Source organism: Argopecten irradians, chromosome 14 (assembly GCF_041381155.1).
Source record: "Argopecten irradians isolate NY chromosome 14, Ai_NY, whole genome shotgun sequence".
Classification (NCBI taxonomy): Eukaryota; Metazoa; Mollusca; class Bivalvia; order Pectinida; family Pectinidae; genus Argopecten; species Argopecten irradians.
Window position 1 is genome coordinate 19,143,930 of NC_091147.1, and position 25,887 is coordinate 19,169,816.

At 37.4% G+C, this 25,887-nt stretch overlaps 1 protein-coding gene across 1 annotated transcript; it reads left to right on the forward strand.

Moving 5' to 3' along the window:
* Positions 1-1,148: 1,148 nt before the first annotated feature.
* On the forward strand, positions 1,149-25,542 carry LOC138307631 (NFX1-type zinc finger-containing protein 1-like). The gene is made up of 3 exons (XM_069248438.1): positions 1,149-1,304; positions 16,091-21,676; positions 21,905-25,542. The coding sequence occupies exons 2-3, from the start codon at positions 16,165-16,167 to the stop codon at positions 22,099-22,101; spliced, it is 5,709 nt and encodes a 1,902-aa protein (XP_069104539.1). The 5' UTR covers positions 1,149-1,304; positions 16,091-16,164; the 3' UTR covers positions 22,102-25,542.
* Positions 25,543-25,887: the final 345 nt, after the last annotated feature.

Here is a 25,887-nt window from a genome sequence, read left to right on the forward strand (position 1 = left end):
GTAAATTGTAACTATACTCCCGATATCAGTGTAAGGTAAGTGACGCTATCATTCGTATAAAGGGAAGCAACTGTTATTAATCGGCATCAAAGAAGGTAGCACAAGTTTTCATGAGAAGAGACATAGCAGTTCCATAAGTCCTATCAATTTTTAACTCATCCTCGATAGTCCAGGGGTTACTATAACTGACATTATATCCATCCCTATTCTATCTCATTGTTAAACTGAAGTTAGCTCAGGAAAAAAATCTTACCAATGACAAGCTTGTAAAAACTTCCTTTGAAGACTACAGAGAGAGAGAGAGCAACGCCCAACTTCAAAGCCACACAGAAAACCACACTGTACTGTTATACGGTTTTTTTTTGTGTACATCAAAGGACTAAATTACCTGTTCTGTTGCATCCAGTTTTACTATGAGATAGTCCACGGGTGGATGTAACGCCAGTGATAGTAGCTCCTGGAGTATCGAGGATGTTAGAGCTGTATTTACCTAAGTGGCTTGACAACATATTGCTCTTACAATTTTGTGCTCACAACCGCTGATACATGCACTATACTACTAATGTAACTTTTAAAGAGCCATACAACGTAAAATCTACCGAATTCAAATTCCATACTTTGTACAGATTTTCCGTAAATATGACAAACCTCTGTATATACAGGTCGATCTTTAAAATCCTTTAAATTGAAGTTTTCTTAGTGGTCGTAGAGTTCTATTCCATATTGCATGTTATATATATTATATATATATATATATATATATATATATATGAATTTGGCTCTTATAAAAACAATCCAGTTGTCAAGAAATGCTGCTTGTTATGTAATCACTATATTTATAAAGAATTAAGAAAACTGATAACAAAAAAGGCATACAACACAAACATGTACTCAGTGGTGACGTGTCTATCGATGTCCTATGATGAAATTGGAAATTTCCTTTCCTTTCAGAAAACCTTAATATCGAAAGTGAAAGTAGACAAGTAGAATATAGTCCTAATGTAGGCCTAACACATTTTAATCAAAGTCGTCCTATGAATATAGGTATTGATATGGATTAAGTTTAATGATTAAATCAAATGCCTCAAACAATTACGTGGGTCAATGTTTCGTGAAGACTAGACTTGATAAAAAAAAAAGTGTCGAAAGTGAAAGTAAAGATTTCCCGGTAATCTACGTCACGTCCGAAACTTGACGACCATGGAAAACCCTGAAGTTAGACAGCTCGTACTGTATGCAGTAGTAACTATGTCTCTGTTGACCGACAACAATTTCAACAAGAGATATCAGGTGGATTAATTCAGGTATGTATCCTTAAATCCTCGCTATTTTCTTTTACTTTGTCACTATTTTAGTTACTCGGTAAGCTTTTATAACTTGCCATATGAAGACTCGCGTATCTAGTTTGTGTATGCATATATACTCGCAATATAAACTGTAACACGCTATTACGTGCAGTGGTTAAATACAAGTATAATGGGACCTTATATACACCACAAATCAATCTAGTGAATAGATACATATGATAAATATACTTAGCCTTGTAATACATCTATATTCTGTTTCAAAATCGTGGTAACGCAGTGTTACGTTGTAACAGGGATCCACTATAGCTTGTTTCGAAAATATGTTTCTTGTGTGCACTTAACAGCTTATTAGCATCTAGTCCTTGCCATTATATATCGCTATATATTTCATGAGTAAACAGGATTGTGTTTACTTAAAGCAAATTCATTATATAAATTATGCAACAATATTTCATGAGTAATGTGAGACTATTCCTGTAAACTGTTCTCATGTACACTTTCGTTTTTTTATTTTTAGAGAAAACAAATAACAATAAAATATTCTAGCTGCTATAGTTTCTAGAGCACATTGTCAACTCTTGTGATATGTATAACCTATAGATAAACTCCATGAATGTTATCAAATTTGGCCGCAGACCAAAAAATATGGAAATCGATAGTATACGTACTTGTGACTGTGAAGTGTGCATCTAAAGGTGTCTGATGAAGGTAGAGCGTATATGCACATTTGTATGTTGGGAATGGTGTATATGTATGTGGGGTATGGTGTATATGTATGTGGGTATGGTGTATATGTATGTGGGGTATGGTGTATATGTATGTGGGGTATGGTGTATATGTATGTGGGGTATGGTGTATATGTATGTGGGGTATGGTGTATATGTATGTGGGGTATGGTGTATATGTATGTGGGGTATGGTGTATATGTATGTGGGGTATGGTGTATATGTATGTGGGGTATGGTGTATATGTATGTGGGGTATGGTGTATATGTATGTGGGGTATGGTGTATATGTATGTGGGGTATGGTGTATATGTATGTGGGGTATGGTGTATATGTATGTGGGGTATGGTGTATATGTATGTGGGGTATGGTGTATATGTATGTGGGGTATGGTGTATATGTATGTGGGGTATGGTGTATATGTATGTGGGGTATGGTGTATATGTATGTGGGGTATGGTGTATATGTATGTGGGGTATGGTGTATATGTATGTGGGGTATGGTGTATATGTATGTGGGGTATGGTGTATATGTATGTGGGGTATGGTGTATATGTATATGGGGTATATGTATGTGGGTATGGTGTATATGTATGTGGGGTATGGTGTATATGTATGTGGGGGGTATATGGGGTATGTGTAAGTATATGTATGTGGGGTATGGTGTATATGTATGTGGGGTATGGTGTATATGTATGTGGGGTATGGTGTATATGTATGTGGGGTATGGTGTATATGTATGTGGGGTATATGGTGTATATGTATGTGGGGTATGGTGTATATGTATGTGGGGTATGGTGTATATGTATGTGGGGTATGGTGTATATGTATGTGGGGTATGGTGTATATGTATGTGGGGTATGGTGTATATGTATGTGGGGTATGGTGTATATGTATGTGGGATATGGTAGGTTGTATATGTATGTGGGGTATGGTGTATATGTATGTGGGGTATGGTGTATATGTATGTGGGGTATGGTGTATATGTATGTGGGGTATGGTGTATATGTATGTGGGGTATGGTGTATATGTATGAGGGGTATGGTGTATATGTATGTGGGGTATGGTGTATATGTATGTGGGGTATGGTGTATATGTATGTGGGGTATGGTGTATATGTATGTGGGGTATGGTGTATATGTATGTGGGGTATGGTGTATATGTATATGGGGTATGTGTATATGTATGGGTATGGTGTATATGTATATGGGGTATGATGTATATGTATGTGGGTATGGGTATATGTATGTGGGGTATGGTGTATATGTATATGGGATATGGTGTATGTAGTATGGTATGTATTGGGGTATGGTGTATATGTATATGGGATATGGTGTATATGTATATGGGGTATGGTGTATATGTATATGGGGTATGATGTGTATATGTATATGGGATATGGTGTAATATGTATATGGGGTATGGTGTATATGTATGTGGGATATGGTGTATATGTATGTGGGGTATGGTGTATATGTATGTGGGGTATGGTGTATATGTATGTGGGGTATGGTGTATATGTATGTGGGGTATGGTGTATATGTATGTGGGGTATGGTGTATATGTATATGGGATATGGTGTATATGTATGTGGGGTATGTATATGGTGGGTATGGTGTATATGTATGTGGGGTATGGTGTATATGTATGTGGGGTATGGGTGTATATGTATGTGGGGTATGGTGTATATGTATGTGGGGTATGGTGTATATGTATGTGGGGTATGGTGTATATATGTGTGTATGGTGTATATGTATGTGGGGTATGGTGTATATGTATGTGGGGTATGGTGTATATGTATGTGGGGTATGGTGTATGTATGTGGGGTATGGTGTATATGTATGTGGTGGGTATGGTGTATATGTATGTGGGTATGGTGTATATGTATGTGGGGTATGGTGTATATGTATGTGGGGTATGGTGTATATGTGTGGGGTATGGTGTATATGTATGTGGGGTATGGTGTATATGTATGTGGGGTATGGTGTATATGTATGTGGGTAGATGGTGTATGGTGTATATGTATGATGTATATGTATGGTTAGTGTATGGTGTATATGTATGTGGGGTATGGTGTATTATGGGTATGGTGTATGAGGGGTATGGTGTATATATGTGGGGGGGTATGGTGTATATGTATGAGGTGGTATGGTGTATATGTGTATATGGTGGGGTATGGTGTATATGTATGTGGGGTATGGTGTATATGTATGTGAGGGGTATGGTGTATATGTATGTGGGGTATGGTGTATATGTATGTTTGTGGGTATGGTGTATATGTATGTGGGGTATGGTGTATATGTATGTGGGGTATGGTGTATATGTATGTGGGGTATATGTATATGTGGGTATGGTGTATATGTATGTGGGTGTATGGTGTATATGTATGTGGGGTATGGTGTATATGTATGTGGGGTATGGTGTGTATATGTATGTGGGGTATGGTGTATATGTATGTGGGGTATGTGTGTATATGTGTGTGGGTGATATGTATGTGTATAGTGTATATGTATGTGGGTATGGTGTATATGTATGTGGGGTATGGTGTATATGTATGTGGGGTATATGTGGTATATGTATGTGGGTATGGTGTATATGTATGTGGGGTATGGTGTATATGTATGTGGGTATGGTGTATATGTATGTGGGGTATGGTGTGTATATGTATGAGGGGTATGGTGTATAGTATGTGGGGTATGGTGTATATGTATGTAGGGGTATGGTGTATATGTATGTGGGGTATGGTGTATATGTATGTGGGTATGGTGTATATGTATGTGGGGTATGGTGTATATGTATGTGGGGTATGGTGTATATGTATGTGGGGTATGGTGTATATGTATGTGGGGTATGGTGTATATGTATGAGGAGGGGTGTATATGTATGTGTAGGTATGGTGTATATGTATGTGGGTATGGTGTATGTATGTGGGGTATGTGTATGATGGGGTATGTATATGTATGGGGTATAGGTTTGTGGTATGGTGTATAGTGTATGTGGGTATGGTGTATATGTATGTAGGTGGTATGGTGTATATGTATAGGGTATGTGTATGTATGGTATGTGTATATATATATGTGTATGGTGTATATGTATGTGGGGTTATGGTGTATAATGTATGTGGGGTATGGTGTCTATATGTTGTGGGGTATGGTGTGTATGTAGGGATGTGTGGTATGGTGTATGTTGTATATGTATGTGGGGTATGGTGTATATATATGTATGGTATGGTGTATTATATGTATGATGGTGGGTATGGTGTATATGTATGTGGGGTATGGTAATGTATGTATATGTGTGTGGTTATGGTGTATTGTGGGGTATGGTGTTATAGTGTATGTGGGGTATGGTGTATATGTATAGGGTGTATGGTGTTATATATGTATGTGGGTATGGTGTATATGTATGTGGGGTTTGGTGTATATGTATGTGGGGTATGTATGTGTATATGTATGTGGGTATGGTGTATATGTGAGGTGTATGTATGTATATGTTGGTGTATATGTTGTGGTGGTGTTTGGTTATATGTATGTGGGGTGTTATTGTGTATGTGTATGTGGGGTATGTTGGTATATGTTTGTATGTTATGTGTATATGTATGTATGTTATGGTGTTATGGTATATGTTGTTGTATGTGGGTATATGTGTGTATGTGTATGTATATGTATGTGATATGTTGTGTATGTGTATGGTGGGTTATGGTGTATGTTGTGATGTGGGTATGTGTGTGTGTATGTTATGTATGTGATTATGGGTATTTTTGTATATGTTATGTGATATTATGTATGTGTGTATATGTTATGTATGTTATGTGTATGTGTATATGTGTGTTGTATGTATAGTGTATATGTGTGGTGGTGTGGTATGTGTATGTATATGTTTGTGTATGTATGTGTATGTTGGTGTATGTTATGTTTTGTTATTTGTGTATATGTTATGTATGATATGTGGTGCTATGTATGTTTGTTATATGTAATGTATGTGGAGGTATGGTGTATATGTATGTGGGGGTTATGGTTGTATATGCTATGTTATGGGAGGGTGTATGGTTTGTGTAATATGTTATGTGGGGTATGGTGTATAGTGATGTATGTGGGGTATGTGTATATGTATGTGGGGTATGTATATGTATCTGGGTATGGTGTATATGTATGTGGGTATGGGGTATATGTAGTGTGGGGTATAGTGTATATGTATGTGGTATGTGGTATGGTGTATATGTATGAGGGGTATGCGTGTATATGTATGTGGGGTATGGTGTGTATGTATGTGGGTATGGTGTATATGTATGTGGGGTATGGTGTATATGTATGTGGGGTATGTGTGTTATGTTATTGTAGGGGTATAGTGTATATGTATATGTGGGTATGTGTGTATGTATGTATTGGGGTATGGTGTATATGTATGTGAGGGGTATGGTGTATATGTATGTGGGGTATGGTGTATATGTATGTGGGGTATGGTGTATATGTATGTGGTATAGTGTATATGTATGGGGGTATGTGTATATGTATGTGGAATGTATAGTGTTTATGTATGTGGGGTATGTGTATGTTGTATGTGAGTTATGTGTGTATAGTTATGTGGGGTATGGTTATGTATATGTATGTGGGGGTATGGTGTATATGTATGTGGTGTATGGAGTGTATATGTATGTGGGGTATGGTGTATATTGTATGTGGCGGTATGGTATGTATATTGAGGTGTATGAATGTAGGTGGTGTATGGTGGATATGTATGTGGGGTATGGTGTATATGTATATGTATGGTGTATATAGGAGGTATGTATATGTATGTAGGGGGTATGGTGTATATGTATGTGGTGAATATTATGGTATGTTATATGGTATGTGGGTATGGTTGTATATATGGTATGTGGGGTATGGTGTATGTATATGTATGTGGAGTATGTTTGTATGTGTATGTGGAGGTATGATGTATAGTATGAGGGGTATGGTGATATGTATGATGTGGGTGTATGGTGTATATGTATTATGGGGTATGTATGTGTGTATATGTGTGTGTGGTATGGTATGGTGTATATGTATGAGTGGGTATGATGTATATGTATTTATGTATGTGTGGGGTATGGTGTAATCTGTATATTGGTGTTTGGATTGGTATATGTATGTGGGGTATGAGTGTATATGTATGTGTGGGTCTATGGTGTATTTGTATGTGGGGTATGGTGTATTTTATGTACTGTGTGGTATGTATGGTTGATATATGTATGTTAGGGGTTTGTTGTATATATATGTTGGGGTTATGGTGCCATATGTTGTATATGTGGGTATGGTATGTTATTTGTATATATGTATGGGATACTGGGTGGTATGTTGTGTGGGTGATATGGTATATATGTTTATGTGTATGTGTAATGTGTGTATATGTATGGTATGTATGTATGGTATTATGTATATGGGGTATGTATGTGAATGTGGGGTATGTATGTTATATGTAATGGGTGTATGGTGTTTATTATGTGGGGTATATGTGTATATGTATGTTGGTGTATGTATGTGTATATGTATGTGTGGGTATGGTGTTATGTATGTGTCATGGTGTATGGTTGTATATGTGTATGTATGTGTATGGTGTTTATGTATGTGTGGGTTTGTGTATATGTATATATGTGTTATGATGTATATTGTGGTATATGTATGTGTGTGTATGTATGTGGTGTGTATGTATATATGTGTATGAGGGTGTGTTATATGTATGTGGTGTATGTTATGGTGTATGCTGTGTGTATGTATGTTATGTGTATGTTATGTATGGTTATATTTATGTGTGTATGTTTATATATATTGTGGGTGTATATGTGTATGTGTATGTTTGGTGTAATGTTTTGTATGGTGTATGTGTATGTATGGTGTATTTGTATGTGTATGTTGTTATGGTTTATGTATGTTTTTAGTATGGTATGTATGTTATATGTATGTTATGGGTATGTTGTTTTATGTTATACGTGATGGGTATGGTGTATATGTATATGGTGTATAGTGTTATATGTATGTGGGGTATGGTGTATTATGTATGTGGGGTATGTTGTGTATATGTATGTGAGGTGTACGGTGTATATGTATGTATGGGTATGGTGTATATGTATGTGGGGTATAGTGTATGAGTGTATGTGGGGTATGGTGTTCTATAATGTATGATGGGTATGGTGTATATGTATGTGGGGTATGGTGTATATGTATGTGAGGTCATTGGTAGTATATGTATGTGGGGTATGGTGTATATGTATGGCTGGGGTATGTGTTATATGTATGTGTGTGGGTATGGTGTATGTATATGTATGTGGTATGTATATGGTGTATATGTATGGTGGGTATGTATGTATGTATATATGTATGGGGGTATGTGTTGTATATGTGTTATGTGAGGGTTTGGTGGTATATGTATGTGGTGGTATAGTGTTATATTATGTGTGGTGTATATGTATGTATGGATATAATGTATATGTATGTATGGGGTATGGTGTATATGTATGTGGGGTATGGTGTATATGTATGTGGGGTATGGTGTATATGTATGAGGGGTATGTATGTGTATATGTATGTGTGGGTATGGCTGTATAGTGTATGTGTGGTTATGTGTATATGCTATGTGGGGTATCGTGTATATGTATGTGGTGTAATATATGGGTTTGTGGATATGTATGTGGGGTATGGTTATGTATATGTATGTTTGGTATGGTGTATATGTATGTGTGGAGTTATGGTGTATATGTATGTGGGGTATGGTGTATAAGTTTGTATGGGGTATTGTGTTATGTATGTGGGGTATGTATGTATATGTATGTATGGGTTTTGGTGGATATGTATGAGGGGGTATGGTATATGTGTGTGGGGTTGTGTATATGTATATGGTGTTATGTATGTGGAGTGTGGTATTATGTATGTGGGGTATGGGTGTATATGTATGTGGAGGTATGGTGTATATGTATGTGGTGTATGGTTTCATATGTATGTTATGTGGGGTATGGTGGTATATGTATGTGGGGTATGGTGTTATATGTATGTGGGGTATAGGTGTATGTATGTATGTGGGGTTTGGTGTTTATGTATGTTGGTATGGTGTATATGTATGTGGGGATATTGTGGTATGGTATTTTGTGGGTATGGTGTATAGTGTATGTGTGGTATGTATGTATATGTATGTGGTATGTTAGTATGGTTATGGTATTTTATGTTTGTGGGGTATGGTGTGTATATGTATGTGGGGTATCGAGTATGTTATATGTATGTGTGGATGTGTATAGTAGTATAGTGTATGTGGGGTATGTATGTATATGCTAGGTGTAGGGGTTTTATGGTATGGTAGATGTATGTGGTATGTGGTGTTATGTATGTATATGTATGTTGGGTATGGTGTATATGTATATGGGTTATGTATGATGTATATGTATGTGGGGGTATGGTGTGTATATGTATGTATGAGGGGTATGGTGTTTATGTGTCTGTTGGGGTGATTGGTGTATATGTAATGTTGGGGTATCGCATGTGTATGTATGTTATGTTATGGGTTAGTTATATGTTATATGTATGGTACCGGGTATGTGTGTATATGTTATGTGGTGGTATGGGTGTATATGTTACGTATGTTCTGTGTATGGTATGGTGTATATGTATGTCGGGTATGGTGTATATGTATATGGGGTATGTCTGTATATGTATGTGGGGTATGGATGTTGATATGTATGTTGGTGTATGGTGATGTATGTATGTGGGGTATGGTGATATATTTATGTGGGGTTGTGTTTATGTATGTGGAGTATGGGTATATGTGCCTGTGGGGTATGGTGTAAAAATAAAAAATGTAACTAAAAAAATGTATGAGGGGTAAGTTGTGTATATGTGTGGTGTATGGTGTATATTGTGTATGTATGGGGTATGGTGCTATATATGTAAGTGGGCTATGGTTTGTTATGCATGCAGGGGTATGGTGTATATGTATATGTGGTATGGTGTATCTGTATGTGGGGTATGGTGGTATATGTATGAGGTTTGTTATGGTGTATGTTTGTATGTATGTTTGGATATGGTGTATATGTATGTGGGGGTATGGTGTATATGTATGTGTGTTGTATGGTGTATATGTTATGTTTGGGTATGGTGTATTTATATGTATGTGGGTGTATGGTGTATATGTATGTTTGGTATGGTATGGCTATGTTATGTATATGGTGTATATGTATGTGGGGTTATGGTGTATCTATGTGGGGTATGTTGTATATATGTATGTGGGGTATGGTGTATATGTATGTATGTTATGTGTATATGTATGTGATATGTATATGTGTATATATGTTTGTTATGTTATGTGTATGTATGTTATGGTGGGGTATTTATGTATATGTATATGGTGTATGCTATGTGTATGTATGTTATGGTGTTATGTATGTATTTGTTATGTTATGTGTATGTATGTATATGTATGCTATATATGTTTGTATGTTATGTGTATGTGTGATATGGTGTTATATTATTGTCTATGTTATGGTTATGTGTATGTATGTTGTGTATATGTATCTAGGGGTGTATGGTATATATGTGTATGTGTGTGGTATGGTATGTATGTTTATGTATATGTATTGTGTGTATGTATGTTATGGTGCATGTGTAAATGTATGTGATATATGTGTTATATATGTTATGGTGTGATATGGTGTTGTTATGTTATGGTTGTATGTTATGGTGTATGTATGTTTGTTATATGTATGTGGGTGTATGTATGAATGGTTTGTTATGTGTGTATTATATGTGTATGTATGTGTATGGTGCTATGGATATGTTTGTATATGTATATGGGGTATGTATGTATGGTGTATATGGGGTGTTGTATATTGCTATGTGTAGGTATGTGTATGGTGTATATATATGTTTGTTATGTATGTGGTGTATGTTTATAGGTGTTTATCTATGTTGGTTTGTTGATGTTATGTGTATGTATGTTATGGTGTATATGTATGTTTGATATATGTATGTATGTATGTATGGTTTATATGTATGTATATGTATGTGGGGTATGGTGTATTTGTATGTTATGTATGGTGTATGTGTATGTTTAGTAAGTTATGTATGTGTTTGTATGTGTATGGTGTATATGTATGTGGTATGGTATGTCATTTATGTATGTGGGATGTGTATATATGTATAGTATGTATTGTGTGTGTATGGTATGGTGTATATGTATGTGGGTTATGGGTATATGTATAGTGGTATATGTATGTTATGTGTATGGTTGTTTGTGTTATGGTATGGTATGTTATGTTATGTTATGGTATGTGTGTGTGTGTATATGGGTTGCTATGTATATGTATGTGGGTGATTTGTATGTGTATGATGTGTATGGTGTATATGTTATGAGTTTGTGGTATTTGTGTATATGTATGTGTATGGTATGTATGGTGTATATGTTTGTTAGAATGGGGTATGTGTATGTATGTGTATGGTGCTAATTATGTATGTATGGTGTATATGTGTGTATGTGTATGTTATGGCTGTATATGTATGTGGGTATTATGTAAAGTATGGAGTTGTTATGGGTATATGTGTATATGTATGTGTATGGTGTATATGGTGTGGATATATGTATGTGGGGTATGGGTGTATTATGTATGTGTATGGGGTATGGTGTTATATGTATGTTATGGGGTATGGTGTTTATGTATGTGTATGGGCTATGGTGTATATATATGTGGAGCTATGTTGGTGTATATGTATGTGGGGTTATGGTGTATATGTATATGGTGGGATTATGGTGTATATGTTTGTGGGGTATGTATGTTATGTATATGTATGTGTGGGTATGTTTTTATGTGTATATATGTGTATGGTATGGTGTATATGTATGTGTGTGATATGGTGTATATGTATGTTGGGTATGGTGTATATGTATGTATGGGTATGGTGGTATATTTATGTGGGGTACTGTTGTATATGTATGTGGGGTATGGTGTATATGTATGTGGGGTATGGTGTATATGTATGTGGGGTATGGTGTATATGTATGTGGTGTATGGTGTATATGTATGTGGGGTATGGTGTATAGTGTATGAGGGGTATGGTGTATATGCTTATGTGGAGTATGTGTATGTATATGTATGGTGTAATTTGTATGGTTGTATATGTATGTGGCGGTATGGTGTATAGTAATGAGGGGTATGGTGTATATGTATGTGGGGTATGGTGTTATGTATATGATGGGGTATAGTGTATATGTATGTGGGGTATGTGTGTATATGTATGTGGGGTATGGTGTATATGTATGTGGGGTATGGTGTATATGTATGTGGGGTATGGTGTATATGTAATGAGGGGTATGGATGTATATGTATGTGTTGGGGTATGGGTGTATATGTATGTGTATGTTGTTTGAGAGAGAGATATGTGTATATGTTGTTATGTATGTGGGTATGTATTAGTGTATATGTATGTGGAGTATGTTGTATATGTATGTGTGTGGGGCTTGGTGTATGATGTATGTGGGGTATATGGTGTATGTGTTGTATATGTGGGGGTATGGTGTATATGTATGTGGGGTATGGTGTATAATGTATGTGTGGTGTATAGTGTATATGTATGGTATGGGTATGGTGTATATGTATGTGGGGTATGGTGTTATGTATGATATGGTATAGGGTGTATATGTATGTGGGGTATGGTGTATATGTATGTTGGGTATGGGTGTATATGTATGTGGGGTGGTGTATATGTATGTGGGGTATGGTGTATATGTATTTGGGATATGGTGTATATGTATGTGGGGTATGGTGTATATGTATGTGGCAGTATCAGTTTGTATATGTATGTGGGTATGGTGTATATGTATGTGGGGTATGGTGTATAGTATGTGGGGTATGGTGTATTATGTATGTGGGGTATAGTGGTGTATATGTATGTGGGTATGGTGTTTATGTATGTGGGGTTGTCATGTATATGTATATGTATGTATATTGTATATGTATGTGGGGTATAGTGTATATGTATGTGGGGTATGGTGTATATGTATGTGGGGTATGGTGTATATGTATGTGGGGTATGGTGTATATGTATGTGGGTATGGTGTATATGTATGTGGGGTATGGTGTTATATGTATGTTGGGGTATTGTGTATATGTATGTGGGGTATGTGTGTATTATGTATGTGGGGTATATGGGGTGTATATGTATGTGGGTATGGGTGTATATGTATGTGGGATATGGTGTATATGTATGTGGGTATGGTGTATATGTATGTGGGGTATGGTGTATATGTATGTGGGGTATGGTGTATATGTATGAGGGGTATGGTGTATATGTATGTGGGGTATGGTGTATGTATGTGGGGTAGTGAGTGTATATGTATGTGGGGTATGGTGTATATGTATTGTGGGGTATGGTGTGATATGTATGTGGGGTATAGTGTATATGTATGTGGGTATGGTGTATATGTATGTGGGGTATGTGTATTTGTATGTGGGGTATGGTGTATAGTTATGGGGGTATTTCGGGTGTATATGTGTATGTGGGTATGGTGTATATGTATGTGGGGTATGGTGTATATGTATGAGGGGTATGGTGTATATGTATGTGTTGGGGTATGGTGTATATATGTATGTGGGGTATGGTGTATATGTATGTGGGGTATGGTGTATATGTATGTGGGGTATGGTGTGTATGTGGGTATGGTGTATATGTATGTGTGTATATGTATATGTATGTGGGGTATGGTGTATATGTATGTGGGGTATGGTGTATATGTATGTGGGGTATGGTGTATATGTATGTGGGGTATGGTGTATATGTATGTGGGGTATGGTGTATATGTATGTGGGGTATGGTGTATATGTATATGTGGTATGGTGTATATGTATGTGGGGTATGGTGTATATGTATGTGGGGTATGGTGTATATGTATGTGGGGTATGGTTTATATGTATATGGGGTATGGTGTATATGTATGTGGGGTATGGTGTATATGTATGTGGGGTATATGTGTATATGTATGTGGGGGTATGGTGTATATGTATGTGGGGGTATGGTTGTATATGTATGTGGGGTATGGTGTATATGTATGTGGGGTATGGTGTATATGTATGTATGTGGGTATGGTGTATATGTATGTGGGGTATGGTGTATATGTATGTGGGGTATGGTGTATATGTATGTGGGGTATGGTGTATATGTATGTGGGGTATGGTGTTATATGTATGTGGGGTATGGTGTATATGTATGTGGGGTATGTATATGTATGTGGGGTATGGGTGTATATGTTATGTGGGGTATGGTGTATATGTATGTGGGGTATGGTGTATATGTATGTGGGGTATGGGTGTATATGTATGTGGGGTATGGTGTATATGTATGTGGGGTATGGTGTATATGTATGTGGGGTATGGTGTATATGTATGTGGGGTATGGTTGGTATGTATGGGGTATGTGTATATGTATGTGGGGTATGGTGTATATGTATGTGGGGTATGGTGTATATGTATGTGGGGTATGGTGTATATGTATGTGGGGTATGGTGTATTATGTATGTTTGGGTATGGTGTATATGTATGTGGGGTATATGGTGTATATGTATGTGGGGTATGGTGTATATGTATGGGGTGGTATATGTATGTTGTATGGTGTATATGTATGTGGGGTATGGTGTATATGTATGTGGGGTATGGTGTATATGTATGTGGGGTATGGTGTATATGTATGTGGGGTATGGTGTATAGTGTATGTGGGGTATGGTTTATGTATGTGGGGTATGTGTATTGGGTATGGTGTATATGTATGTGGGGTATGGTGTATATGTATGGGGTATGGTGTATATGTATGTTGGGTATGGTGTATATGTATGTATGGGGTATGGTGTATATGTATGTGGGGTATGGTGTATATGTATGTGGGGTATGGTGTATATGTATGTGGGGTATGGTGTATATGTATGTGGGGTATGGTGTATATTGTATGTGGGGTATGGTGTATATATGTATGTGGGGTATGGTGTATATGTATGTGGGGTATGGTGTATATGTATGTGGGGTATGGTGTATATGTATGTGGGGTATGGTGTATATGGGGTATGGTGTATTATGTATGTGGGGTATGGTGTATATGTTATGTGGGGTATGGTGTATATGTATTGTTGGGTATGGTGTATTATGTAATGTGGGGTATAGTGTATATGTATGTGGGTATAGTTGTATATGTATGTGGGGTATGGTGTATATGTATGTGGGGTATGGTGTATATGTATGAGGGGTATATTGTATATGTATATGGTGGGTTATGGTGTATATGTATGTGGGTATGTTATGGTGTATATGTATGTATGTGGGGGTATGGTGTATATGTATGTGGGGTATGGTGTATATGTATGTGGGGTATGGTGTATATGTATGTGGGGTATGTTGTATATGTGATGGGGTATGGTGTATATGTATATGGGGTATGGTGTATATGTATGTGGGGTATGGTGTATATGTATGTGGGGTATGGTGTTTATGTATGTTGGGTATGGTGTATATGTATGTGGGTGGGTGTATATGTATAATGGGGTATGGTGTATATGTATGTGGGGGTATGATGTATATGTATGTGGGTATGGTGTATATGTATATGGGGTATGGTGTATATGTATGTGGGTATGGTGTATATGTATGTGGGGTATGGTGTATCTGTATGTGGGGTATGGTGTATATGTATTTGGGGTATGTGTATATGTATGTGGGGTATGATGTATATGTATGTGGGGTATGGTGTATATGTATGTGTATATATATGTGGGGTATGGTGTATATGTATGTGGGGTATGGTGTATCTGTATGTGGGGTATGGTGTATATGTATTTGGGGTATGGTGTATATGTATGTGGGGGTATGGTGTATATGTATGTGGTTGTATGTGGTGTATGGTGTAAATGTATGAGGGATATAGTGTATTTAAAAATATAATTGGAATGATGTCGGTGTTTTAGCTTGAAATACGTTATTTGAAACGCAACTGTAGGTACAGTCAAACCTGTCTATTTAATGATAAACAATTGGTAATAATACACTTTTAATTTACTTTTAGATAATCCAGCAAGATGCAATTAAGAAACAGTGATAAAGAGTTTGAATGATAGAAGCTGTAGTTCCAATAGAAGGATGGATGAAGACAGAGGAGCAAGGCCAAGAGATAGGGCTGATAGAGAAAGAGGCGCAAGGAGAGGAGGTCGAAGGGATTTTGGAGGACGACAGGAAAGAGATGAAAATGAAGGAATACAAAGAGAAGGAGGACGAGGAGGGAGAGGAGGAGGTAGAGGAGGAGGAAGAGGTAGAGGAGGAAGAGAAGGAGGAAGAGGACGGGATCGCCATGGTCGCGATGAAACGGCTCCTCGTCCTTGGAAAATTCGACTTGGCTTCAAGAAGCTGACAGAGTTGCAAGACAAAGAGCCATCACATATTTTGATGGCTATAGCTCATTTTGACAGCGGACTGCAGGAGGGTTTAAATGATGTAACGCTTAGTTGGGATTTTACTTGTCTCTTCCTTAGATGCATCGCAAAATCATGCCAGTGTCAGTCTTCTCCCGCAAAGATCATACAGTTGCTTACCATGATCCACAACTCCACTTTCATCAACTCTACCCTGCCTGCCCACCTCATGCAACAATGTGTACAACAATCTAGAGCAAAACAACGTGCATTTAGAGTCCCTCTCTCTGATACTATCTGTATCATTTCGGAAATCGCTCGTCGAAGCCCAAACTCAATAACATCGGTATTTGGTGTAATAGGGATAATGGAATCTGTTTTAAATACTCTTCGGGCGACAACCGATTTGATAGATGATGACTTGTGGCAGGAGTTCGAGGAATGCTGTACTCTTAAAGACAATATGCTAGCAGAGGTGCAGAACCGATCAAGGAAAAAAGAGATTGTTTATTCACGACACGACACCGAAGAACCGACGGACGACTTCCGCGAGATATCAGTGTTCCCACAAAAGTCTGATATTCAAATGGAAGAAGGTCCATTTTTGCGGAGAAATATCAAAGAAGGTGGTTACCGTAATCTTGACCACTATCTCGACGTCCAGTTTAGACTCCTTCGAGAAGACTTTGTCGGACCCCTCAGAGATGGCATCAATGGCTATATAACAGCTGTGCAGCTCGGGAAATCAAAACGATCGCAGGAAATGCGTGTTTATTATGATGTCCAGGTATTATGCCCAATCGCATCTAACAATGGACTTTGTCACAGAATTTCTTTCGACGTCAGTAAGATGCAGCGAGTTAATTGGGAATCAAGCAAGCGTCTGATTTTTGGCTCTCTGGTGTGTATCTCAAGTGATAATTTTAAGACTTTAATGTTTGCAACTGTTGCCGAACGCGACGCGAAAAAACTCAAAGAGGGAGTGTTGGACGTGAAATTTGAAGGTATCAGCAAAAGGAGTTTTAGTTTGGACTTCAATCAGAAATACGTCATGGCAGAAACAGTGGCGTATTTCGAAGCATATCGCCACATACTGAAAGGGCTCCAAAATATCCAAGAAGGTGATCTTCCATTTGAAAAATACATCATCAGATGCAACACGAAAATGCAGATTCCGCTCTACCTGAGGCAAGATGAAACTGCAAAATTAGACTTGCGACCACTTGTGGATGAATCGTTCATCATTAGAGGTGTTAGACAAGATCTACAACAGTTCAACAAAGAGTTCAGCGCCAAATCGGCAGTGGCGAAGTCGGTAGAAATTAAAGGCATGTGGCCAAGCGCAGAGTTGTTGCATCTGGATCAGTCTCAGTTTAAAGCGGTAAAGCGCGCTCTGACCAGTGAATTTGTACTCACACAAGGGCCTCCCGGAACTGGCAAAACATACATCGGTCTGAAAATAGTCAAGGCTCTTCTTCACAATCATGCTCTCTGGAATACGAACCCCGATACACACGAACCGGACCACAGACCTATGCTTATAGTCTGTTATACCAATCACGCCCTTGATCAGTTTATCGAAGGCATTGCCGCGTTTTTTAAAGGGTCGATTCTTAGAGTTGGTGGAAGAAGTTCTAGCGAAGTCATGAAACAGTTCAACATAAGCAGTATGCGGTCTAGAATGCGTGAATTGAGGGACGTACCAGAAGCAATATTTCGTGGAAGAATGGACGCGAGGAACCGCATGAAATCTATCCAAGATGATATCAACCGCATATCAGGTTCGTTAGAAATCGCCAGTAGAGAAGTGTTGAACGCTGACGTTTTGGAACCTTTTATGGGTAGACTTCACAGTGATATTGTGAACTCCAGATATATGGTCAACTATTTTGCCGATGGCTTTCAAACACCAAAGCGAAAGAAGCACGCTGTTATACTGGATTGGCTCAGTATTGATGCACTGGTCTTTGGCGATGAGGAAGAGAATGGAGATTGGAGAAGAGATGGTAATGATATCGATGGAAATATGGAAAGAGTTAATGATCAGGCTCAGAATCAAGCACACGCCGCTGATGTGCAGGAAAATCAAGATGACAATAATGAAGAGGAAGACGAGTTGGTTGATGTTCTCGATGAAGTGGATGCTATGATGGCACAAAGAGAGCTTGGCATGGATTTCGATGAAGGTTATGAAATTGAGATGGAAAAGGCAGAGCTCGTTATGCTTCAGATGCAACTAAATAAAAACTCCGTTGCACTAAATGTGACAAATCTGGATGAAAAGGAAACCAACAAGAACGATGGATGGCAAATGACAGGGAAGCAGAAAAAAAGTCTTAAAAAGCGTCTTCGGAAAGAACTAGGATCTCCAGACAGAATGGATGAAGAGGAAGTCGATTCGATTAACGACGTATGGGATTTGAGTCCGAATGATAGATGGAGATTGTATAGATATTGGGTGAACAAATTCTCTGAAATGATGCGAGATAAGATCAAAGAAAAAGTTCAGGAATATCAAGCCTCCTGTGACCAGTACCGAGAAGTCTTGATGCAAGAAGACAAAGTCATTATCAGACGAGCAAACGTGGTAGGTATGACCACCACGGGGGCTGCAAGATACCAGGCGGTGTTGCAAGAAATCGGACCAAGGGTGATAGTTGTGGAGGAAGCAGCGGAAGTGCTGGAGGCTCATGTAATTACGACTCTGAGTAGGGACTGTCAACACCTTATTCTCATAGGAGACCATAAGCAACTCAGGCCAAATCCCACGGTCTACAAATTAGCGAAAGACTACAACTTGGATTTGTCTTTATTTGAACGAATGATTACAAATGACATTGATCTGGATTGTCTCGAATTACAACATAGGATGCGTCCAGAAATATCAAAGATCATGCACCTGATCTACCCGGAACTGAAAGATCACAGCATTGTCGAAGCGTATGACAATATTCGTGGAGTTGCAACAAATGCGTTCTTCATCAACCACAGTTTCCCCGAACAAGACGATCTAGATCTAAAGAGTCACTCCAACATTCATGAAGCGAAGTACATTGCAGCGCTCTGTAAGTACTTCCTGCTTCAAGGGTATGAGCCACAGCAGATAACAATTCTGACACTTTATTCTGGACAGCTCTTCACAATAAGAAGGGAAATGCCAAAGCAAATATTCGGTGGTGTTCGCATCACTGTGGTTGACAACTTTCAGGGTGAAGAGAATGACATTGTTCTACTTTCGCTTGTCAGAAGCAACAGTGAAGGGAAAATAGGGTTCTTAAAAATCGACAACCGAGTATGTGTAGCGTTGTCTAGGGCAAAGAAGGGCATGTATGTTATAGGTAACATGGATATGATGGCACAAGGAAGCAAACTTTGGAAAAACATCAACGCACATGCGCAGAAGGAGAAGAGAATTGGAGAAGGCCTTAGGCTTGTTTGCCAAAATCATCCAGAAGACAACGGTACTGTTGCTAGGCTACCCGAGGACTACCGTAAGGCCCCCGAGGGAGGGTGTATGAAGCCTTGTCAGTTCCGATTGGAGTGTGGTCATACCTGCAGTATGGTTTGTCATGTTTTAGACCAGAAACATGAAAAATTCCAATGCCGAAAACGCTGTGAGCGGTTGATCTGTGACAACGGACATAGATGCCACAAACTATGCTATCAAAAATGTGGCGACTGTCAGCGGTTAGTTAAGAAGAAGATACCACAATGCGGCCACACACAAAACGTTCCCTGTCACATGGATCCATACTACTTCCTTTGCCAAGAGAAATGTTCAGAAATGTTATCCTGTGGCCATCAGTGTCAGGAAGCGTGTGGTGATGAACATACGAAAAAATGTCTGGAAATAGTCGACGATTACTGGCCAGGCTGTAAACATACAGCGCAAGTGAGATGCTACCAGAAGGGCAAAAAGGAATGTGCCATAGAGTGCAGGGAGTTACTGGAGTGTGAACATCTTTGTTCTGGAAGTTGCGGATCTTGCAAAATGGGAAGGATACACAGAGCCTGCACTGCCAGATGTGGTCGGACATTGATTTGTGGTCATCAGTGTATGGATCAGTGTTCAAGATGTCCACCATGCAATAAGGTTTGTCAAAACCGCTGCATGCATAGTAAATGCCAGAACCGATGTGGAGAGCCGTGTGTGCCCTGTAATGAGGAATGTGAATGGAGCTGTATTCACCACAAATGCGAAAAGCTGTGCTGCGAACCTTGCGATCGTCCTCGTTGTAACAAACCATGCGAGAAAAAACTGAAATGTAAACATAAATGCATTGGCATGTGTGGGGAGAAATGTCCATCATTTTGCAGAGTTTGTGACAGGGATGTAGTGACTGAAATATTCTTCGGTGACGAAGATGAACCAGATGCCAGGTTCATACAATTAGAGGACTGTAGACATGTGATCGAAGTCAATGCCATGGACACGTACATGGATGCCATAGAAGAGGGGAATGAAATTCTGTTGAAGGGTTGTCCAAGATGTAAAACTCCCATACGTAAAAATCTTCGGTACGGAAATGCCATCAAGCAAACCTTGCGAAATATTGAACAAGTCAAGCGGAAACTTCTTGGAGACGAGCAAAGAATCAAGGAACTGTTATATGATATGCCAGACAAAATCGAGCGGATAGCAGCAAGAGAAGACAGTACATTACTGATGAAGCAGTTCAAAGAAATTCTAGAGGAAAAGGATATTGCTAGTCCAAACCGAATTAAACGTCATCTGATCGGTAAATTCTGTGAGGAAACTCTAGTCACTTTCGAGAATAGGACAGCGTTCCTCAAAAGAGTCCATGATATGAAAACACAAAACAGGGGCATTGAACTCTCTGAGGATTTAAATGCCGTATTTGAACAGGCAAAAGACCAACTTGAACAGATTCGGATGTTGTTACTGGAAGAAAGAAAATACTTCACCAAGCAAGAATCTGCTGATATAGTAGATGAATTATGTAGGCTTAAATATCTCACAAATTTCCTTCTGTACAAGAATCTAATTAGAAACAGGAAAATGGACTTGGATGAAGATTGGAAAAGAAGGATCGTTGTTGCGGATAGGATGCTCACAGATGGGAAAAAGTTTACAGAAGCAAGACAGAAGAAAGTCAAGCGCACTTTGGACATGCTGAAGGAAGCTGTTCCGAAAAATGGACTGGGTATCACAGATGAGGAGCGAATTCAAATCACTCAGGCAATGGGGATGGGGAAAGGACACTGGTTTAAATGCCCAAATGGTGAATATATTAATTGTTATTTCTTTAATATAGATGACCTTTTAAAGTAAGCCAAAGTATAAATTTTCCCTTAAGAAAGTTACTCCGTAAATTTCTTCTATCCGTAATTACACCAATCGCAAATCAGCGTTAGGTCTATATACATTATATTATGGCTTTTGTTGATTATACGCAAATACATGTTTAAATGTTTGAAGTGGATTTTTGAAGCATTTAATTTTATTTCAGGACATGTCTATGCCATTGGAGATTGTGGGGGCGCTACAGTGGAAGGGCGTTGTCCGGAATGTAGAGCTACAATAGGAGGTGGTTCACACAGATTGCGGTCAGATAACGCACTTGCACCAGAAATGGATGGCGCCGCAGAACCAGCATGGCCGACCGCCTTGGTTCACAACATAGAGAACTTCCATATTGATCAGTGACGTATGTATCCAGGTGAATTAATATTCATTATTGTGACGGAATATTCCTAGTGAAACGTAATATTTCTGATAGTGACGTAGTATTCCTTATTGTGGCTGAAGTTCAGGAAACTCTGTACATTTGCAGACATAAACGTTATGCTCGCCTTTCCAAATGGTGTCAATCACATTAGCATACACCACGTTGTAATGAATCTGATAGCAACATTAAAGGACCTGACCGGAACATCATAACAAATATGAGAACGTGTTTCGAATAACACCATATTTTGGTTGTTCTGTAATTAGGATTCCTTTGTTTCTTTTCTCTGATCAATTATTGTTTGTTGTTTAAAATCGCGAAATGATTCTAAATTTATTGTTTATAAATTACTATGTTCATAGCTGAATTTCTTTACATGTTTATTATTACACATGTTAGAATAATATAGTATCGTATACTGTATTTGTGAAATAGTATTTGTGAATTAATTTGAAGCAATATATATAATATAACTGCAAACCACGATTGTCGAGAGATACAATTTTGTTTGTGTAATTTCTCAAGCGAATCGAATGTTAATAATTGTGTTTTGCGAATAATTGTGTATACGTATTGTTATACGAAGGCACGGTTGTCATTTGAAGTCCCTGATTGTGGCTATGGATTCAAGAATACTTTAGTACATTGAAAATGACGAAGTCTTGTATACGCGACAATAAAGGGGTTTATAGTCATTTCTTAGCGGTTTTTAAATGTTTAAGTTAAGCATTAATGTTATTATTTTTTAAATTCATAAAGGTATGAAAGAAATTATGTTTGCAAAATGTATGAATCCGCGTACACAAAAGTTTTGAACAAAATTTAATTCATAACCATATGAAAATAAAAAAAATTGCTACATCAATGCTTATTATTAATTTTTCAGACTACTTGATAACATAATATACGGTTCAACGTACGATTCTATTGATTTCCAACGAATTCTTTTTTCTAAATCAGTGCGCAACGTCGACCTCTCTATTGTGACGTCATGATTACGTCGGGTTTTCGCATAGTGTATGAAGAAAAAGAATCTGCAAATCAGAGAGTTGGATTTAGTATGAAAACAAATAAAAATTAATTATTATAACCTAAAGTTAAAATTATATCTTCATTTCCTTTTTTATTTGAAATGAACTTACTGGCTGAATAGATACCGCCTACAAAATGCACTTAGGTCATTACTAATACCCCTCCATCCTCGATACTCAAGGGGTTCCGACCGCTTACGATCTCTACACCCCTAGACTATCAAAGTAAAACTGGAGGCAATAAAACAGGTAATTTAGTCCTTTAATGCATATCAAATGAGCCGTATAGCGGTACCCTGTGGTTGATTTTTTTCTCTGAGCTTCCTTCAGTTTTACTATGAGATAGTCTAGGGGTGTTGATTGTAGAAATCATATGTGATCGGAATCCACGCAGTGTTGAAGATGAGACCCCTCGCGCTTTCATCCAGCTCATCGATTGTGAAAGTTATATTACATGTTTCGCAATCGATGTAAAATGAATATACAATTAAAATCTGGTCATTACTTAGGGCACAAGGCGATAATACGCCTTAATGTAGTACTTTTATACTGATTTCTTTCTTGACTTGCAGTTTTGCAATATTTTTAGCTTACTCTCCTAGATAACTCCTCTGGTATTTATCTTCATAATACATATTCAAATTTTCATTTCATGTTTTATCGTCTGAAATTGTATTATTTGTAATATTATTAATACATACATTTGTGCCAGTTAAAGGGAGGCTACTCTTGGAGTCTGCGAGTCTCTTGTTGATTATGAGCCATACTTAACACGAATCCCAGTGTATATATTTGTCAATCAATATTTTTCTTAATTTGCTTTTAAATATTTGACCACATTTTTGTACTAGTGCATGCGATTCCATCCACCTAAATAAATTATAAAGAATGTTCAGCTTTTCAAAATCAGACTAGACTGGGCTATTGTCATTCATCACCACTTTGAATACCTTAGTTTAAACTGTTACTTTGCGTTGTTTTATGTTATTTTTATTAAGTATTATTTATAAAGTTTTATAAAGTTGATACTTTGCTGCTATTTTTGTGTACTCTAGGGATGGATTTATTCGCGGCTTTGAAATCATGGCTTATCTCGCTTTCTTTAAATCTCCCCTTATAATATTCTTGCGTGAATATAAATGAACTAACAAGTTCAATATCTATACGATAATAATGGCATTATACATTGTATATTTACAGCGCGAAAATTTGCATAACTCGAATAATTTTATAACTGAGCGTAAAACTCCGCTCGCGAAAAAGTTCCCATTAACAATATTGCATTATTCATACTACCTAGTTTATAGGGGAAAGTTATTTTCAATCCATTCGTTCAAAGCAATTAAATATTATTACTAAAATAGTATTTTATATATGGTCCAAATTATTTTTTTAAATCCCATTACAATCAATGTAAGGTCTGTTAACAGTACATGGTTACGAAGGACTGGACTTTAATGCTTTAAAAGTACTTTTAAATCTTTCATTTCAAGAATTTGTTGCATACAGAATTACTTTGTATCCTGTACGTTCAATATCTTTTTAAGTGTGGTCTTTACATAAAATGGGGTTCTTACTATTATCTCTAGAAAATCCGTTAATTACTTAAATTATTCAACTACAGACAATTTGTTGTCAACGGAAAACAAATGTAAATAAGCCCCACATTGCATAGTTTGTCTTCATAAAAAGCCTGACTCATATATCACGAAATAGTCTGAAACCTTAAGGCTTTTACAGTATGTCAGTTATTTCATCCGGACGTTCCTTTTTCCAATGTTAACCGACTCATGATGCCATGCAGACTAACAATAAATAATATGACGTCAAAGTATGATTTTTTAATGTAAAATATCGGTGTAGACATCCTATGCAATAAGTTCTTCATATTTTATATACTGTATAACATTATAGCATTCATAGTTCATTTATAAGATTGAGCTAATGACGTGCGTTTACTAACATGTAGATATTGAACTATTTTACAATGGATTTCCATTGTAGATATATGTTTGGATGCATTACATGGGCTATTTGATGATAATGGTTTCAAACGAAACTAATTACTGTATAGATGGCAATTTTCGTGTGGGCTTAATTCATCCAAATTCGTGAAACATAATACCTCGCAATTTTTAAAAAATCTGCTTTTATATCCTGTAACATGTATGATGCTTTCAAAGGCTACAAAGATGATCACTAAATAAGCCCCACAAATAAAAGTTCCCGGACAGTAATTCCCAAAAACTGGCTTCCGTAAAATTTAGCAACTATACAGTTATTATTGTTTCAGCAACTGAGAAAATATAATGCCAATTACTTTAAATTATTGTAATAAATGCATGATGGTAATGTCATATTTCATTATTAATAAACTGTTTTCATGAATATGTGTTTATCTGTCATGCATGGTTGGTGTTTTTAGGTCACCTGAGACGAAGTCTCAAATGACCTATTCTAGTCGCCTTTTGCCCGTCGTCTGTCGTATGGCGATAAACATTTTACTTTTACGACTTCTTCTCCAAAACTACTTAACCAAATTTGTTTAACCAAATTTTGCAGAAACCTTCCATATCCAAAGGTCAATCAAAATTGTGAATTATATGGTCCCAGCCCCCACCCCCCTTTACAAAAATTGTGAATTATATGACCCTGAGGTCTCGGGTTTTCCCCTGTGGAGGGGGTCAAGTTTACTATAGTTTATATAGGAAAAACACATTTATGAATTTTATT

Bases quoted from the DNA above. Each gene is read 5' to 3' on its own strand.
- LOC138307631 (XM_069248438.1), top strand. From the start codon at position 16,165: ATGGATGAAGACAGAGGAGCAAGGCCAAGAGATAGGGCTGATAGAGAA. The intron at 21,677-21,904 runs GTGAATATATTA...ATTTTATTTCAG, and splicing joins CTGGTTTAAATGCCCAAATG to GACATGTCTATGCCATTGGA.